The 3,669-nt window shown below is 46.9% G+C and overlaps 1 protein-coding gene across 1 annotated transcript in view; it reads right to left on the bottom strand.

The window, feature by feature from the left end:
• Positions 1-795, bottom strand: part of LOC308138663 (melanopsin-A-like) — a gene marked incomplete at its 3' end in the record, with an annotated part of 4,278 nt that extends 3,483 nt beyond the window's left edge. Inside the window, exons 1-2 of the mRNA XM_080507877.1 lie at positions 656-795; positions 373-506 (exon numbers count right to left, since the gene is read on the bottom strand). Of these exons, the coding sequence (XP_080364003.1) occupies positions 373-506; positions 656-792 (271 nt within the window). The 5' untranslated portion in view covers positions 793-795. The remainder of the gene's footprint in view (positions 1-372; positions 507-655) is intronic.
• Between the last annotated feature and the right edge of the window lie 2,874 nt (positions 796-3,669).

Here is a 3,669-nt window from a genome sequence, read left to right as displayed (position 1 = left end):
GTTGTTGAGTTGTGTTGTTGTTGAGTTGTGGTGTTGTTGAGTTGTGTTGTTGGTGTGGAGTTGTGTCGTTGTTGTGGTTATTGTGTTGTTGTGTTGTGTTATTGATGTGTTGTTGTGTTATTGTTGTGTTGTTGTTGTGTTGTGTTGTTGTTGTGTTATGGTTGTGTTGTGGTGTGTTGTGTTGTTGTAATGTTGTTGTTGTGTTATGGTTGTGTTGTGTTGTTGTTGTGTTATGGTTGTGTTATGTTGTGTTGTTGTAATGTTGTTGTTGTGTTATGGTTGTGTTGTGTTGTTGTTGTGTTGTGTTGTTGTTGTGTTATGGTTGTGTTGTTGTTGTGTTGTGTTGTTGTTGTGTTGTTATTGTTGTGGTACCCTTCTCTCCAAAGATCCAGCGCCGGTTCATGCTGGTGGTGAAGAAAATGGGCGTCTGAGTGACGCACATCAACAAGTCGGTGATCGCCAGGTTGATGATGAACATGTTGGCAGGAGTCCTCAGACTGCGGCTCCTGCACACACACACACACACACACACACACACACACACACACACACACACACACACACACACACACACACACACACACACACACACACACACACACACAGTGAAGCAGGCAGCAGGAAGCAGCCGCCAGGTCTGGACAGGAAGTGGTACCTGCTGAAGGCGTAGATCACCAGGAAGTTTCCCACCATGCCGGTGATGCCGATGGCGAGGATGACCGACCCGATGGTGTAGTGGGCGTGGTCGGGCACGTCCACTGTGGGGAAGGGGTAGGGGGCGTCGGGCACCATCGCCACCTGGAGGACAGATGGGGGGTGGGGGGAGAGGAGGAGGAGGAGGAAGGGAATAACTCTTGGCCTGTTTCCATGACAACGACATGAATTACATTTGACCACAGATTAACTTTTAATTCAGAGACTTAAACCACAGAACAAAGTGAGGGGATGAAACGAGCATTAGCATGAGAATGTTCCACTGACACCAGATTATAGAGCATCTTCCTCCTCTAATCCAGATTATAGAGCATCTTCCTCCTCTAATCCAGATTATAGAGCATCTTCCTCCTCTAATCTAGATTATAGAGCATCTTCCTCCTCTAATCCAGATTATAGAGCATCTTCCTCCTCTAACACCAGATTATAGAGCATCTTCCTCCTCTGACACCAGATTATAGAGCATCTTCCTCCTCTAATCCAGATTATAGAGCATCTTCCTCCTCTAATCTAGATTATAGAGCATCTTCCTCCTCTAATCCAGATTATAGAGCATCTTCCTCCTCTAACACCAGATTATAGAGCATCTTCCTCCTCTGACATCAGATTATAGAGCATCTTCCTCCTCTGACATCAGATTATAGAAAAGTAGTTATTGCTGTTATACCTTCCTTGGTTACTATAAAGAAACTTCAAAGTAATTTTATTCATTGACTCATCTGAACATCAAAGCAGAGAGACGCTGAAGCATCAAAAACACCTGGGAAGTCATGTGGAAATTACCTGAGGACAGTCCACTGTCCCACTGTCTGTGGACAGTCCACTGTCAGGACTGAGGGACAGTCCACTGTCAGGACAGAGAGGGACAGTCCACTGTCAGAGGACAGTCCACTGTCAGGACTGAGAGGGACAGTCCACTGTCAGAGGACAGTCCACTGTCAGGACTGAGGGGGACAGTCCACTGTCAGGACTGAGGGGGACAGTCCACTGTCAGAGGACAGTCCACTGTCAGGACTGAGGGACAGTCCACTGTCAGGACTGAGGGGGACAGTCCACTGTCAGGACAGAGAGGGACAGTCCACTGTCAGAGGACAGTCCACTGTCAGGACTGAGGGACAGTCCACTGTCAGGACTGAGGGGGACAGTCCACTGTCAGGACTGAGGGGGACAGTCCACTGTCAGAGGACAGCAGCCTTTTGTTTCGCCTGACTGCTGAAAAACGTATTGATCTGTGTGAGGATCAAACACTGACCTGGATCAGTCCTGTAACCTCATCATGTAACACACACACACACACACACACACACACACACACACGCACGCACGCACGCACGCACGTACGCACGCACGCACGCACGCAAACACACACACACACACGCAAACACACACACACACGCACGCACGCACGCACGCACGCACGCACGCACACACACACACACACACACACACACACACACACACACACACACACACACACACACACACACACACAGAGTTGGCGGTGGTCATGTGGTGCAGTGGTTCACTCAGCTGTGGTGTGAGGCCACGAAGGCCGAACCATGAAAACAGGTCACGAGAAACACACACACACACACACACACACACACACACACACACACACACACACACACACACACACACACACACACACACACACACACACACACACACACACACACACACACACACACACACTAAGGTCTGTCCATGTGAATGTTTATATCGTCTTTTGAAAATGTTAGTTCAGTTTTCTTTCTGTTGTTCCGTCGTCGTTTCTCTCGCTGCTCCTTTTCCGTCTCCAAGGATTTGTTGTGTGTTTTGTTTTGTTTTGTTTTGTTGATGTTCTGGAGGTAAAAACAACTGATAACAAACTGTAATAATAAACTAGGAAGAGACAAACTCTCTCAGATTGAAAACTACATTTTCTGAATTCCCCCCTAAAATATTTGGTTTCACCCAAAAAATAGAATCAAACTTTACTTTGTTTTTCCCTCGTCTGGATCTGGTTTGTTTTCATTTCTCTGCTGCACTTCCTGCAGGAGGGTTGTGTGTCTGTACTGGTGTGTGTCTGTACTGGTGTGTGTCTGCACTGTTGTGTGTCTGTACTGGTGTGTGTCTGTAGTGTTGTGTGTCTGTACTGGTGTGTGTCTGCACTGTTGTGTGTCTGTACTGGTGTGTGTCTGTAGTGTTGTGTGTCTGTAGTGTGTGTCTGTAGTGTTGTGTGTCTGTAGTGTTGTGTGTCTGTACTGTTGTGTGTCTGTACTGTTGTGTGTCTGTAGTGTTGTGTGTCTGTAGTGTGTGTCTGTAGTGTTGTGTGTCTGTAGTGTTGTGTGTCTGTACTGTTGTGTGTCTGTACTGTTGTGTGTCTGTACTGTTGTGTGTATGTAGTGTTGTGTGTCTGTACTGGTGTGTGTCTGTAGTGTTGTGTGTCTGTAGTGTGTGTCTGTAGTGTTGTGTGTCTGTAGTGTTGTGTGTCTGTACTGTTGTGTGTCTGTACTGTTGTGTGTATGTAGTGTTGTGTGTCTGTACTGGTGTGTGTCTGTAGTGTTGCGTGTCTGTACTGGTGTGTGTCTGTACTGGTGTGTGTCTGTACTGGTGTGTGTCTGTACTGTTGTGTGTATGTAGTGTTGTGTGTCTGTACTGTTGTGTGTCTGTAGTGTTGCGTGTCTGTACTGGTGTGTGTCTGTACTGGTGTGTGTCTGTACTGTTGTGTGTCTGTAGTGTTGTGTGTCTGTACTGGTGTGTGTCTGTAGTGTTGTGTGTCTGTACTGGTGTGTGTTTGTACTGTTGTGTGTATGTAGTGTTGTGTGTCTGTACTGTTGTGTGTATGTAGTGTTGTGTGTCTGTACTGGTGTGTGTCTGTACTGTTGTGTGTATGTAGTGGTGTGTGTCTGTACTGTTGTGTGTATGTAGTGTTGTGTGTCTGTACTGGTGTGTGTCTGTAGTGTTGCGTGT

Source organism: Blennius ocellaris, assembly GCF_963422515.1.
Source record: "Blennius ocellaris genome assembly, chromosome: 13".
NCBI lineage: Eukaryota > Metazoa > Chordata > Actinopteri > Blenniiformes > Blenniidae > Blennius > Blennius ocellaris.
This window is presented reverse-complemented; position numbering and strand designations above follow the sequence as displayed.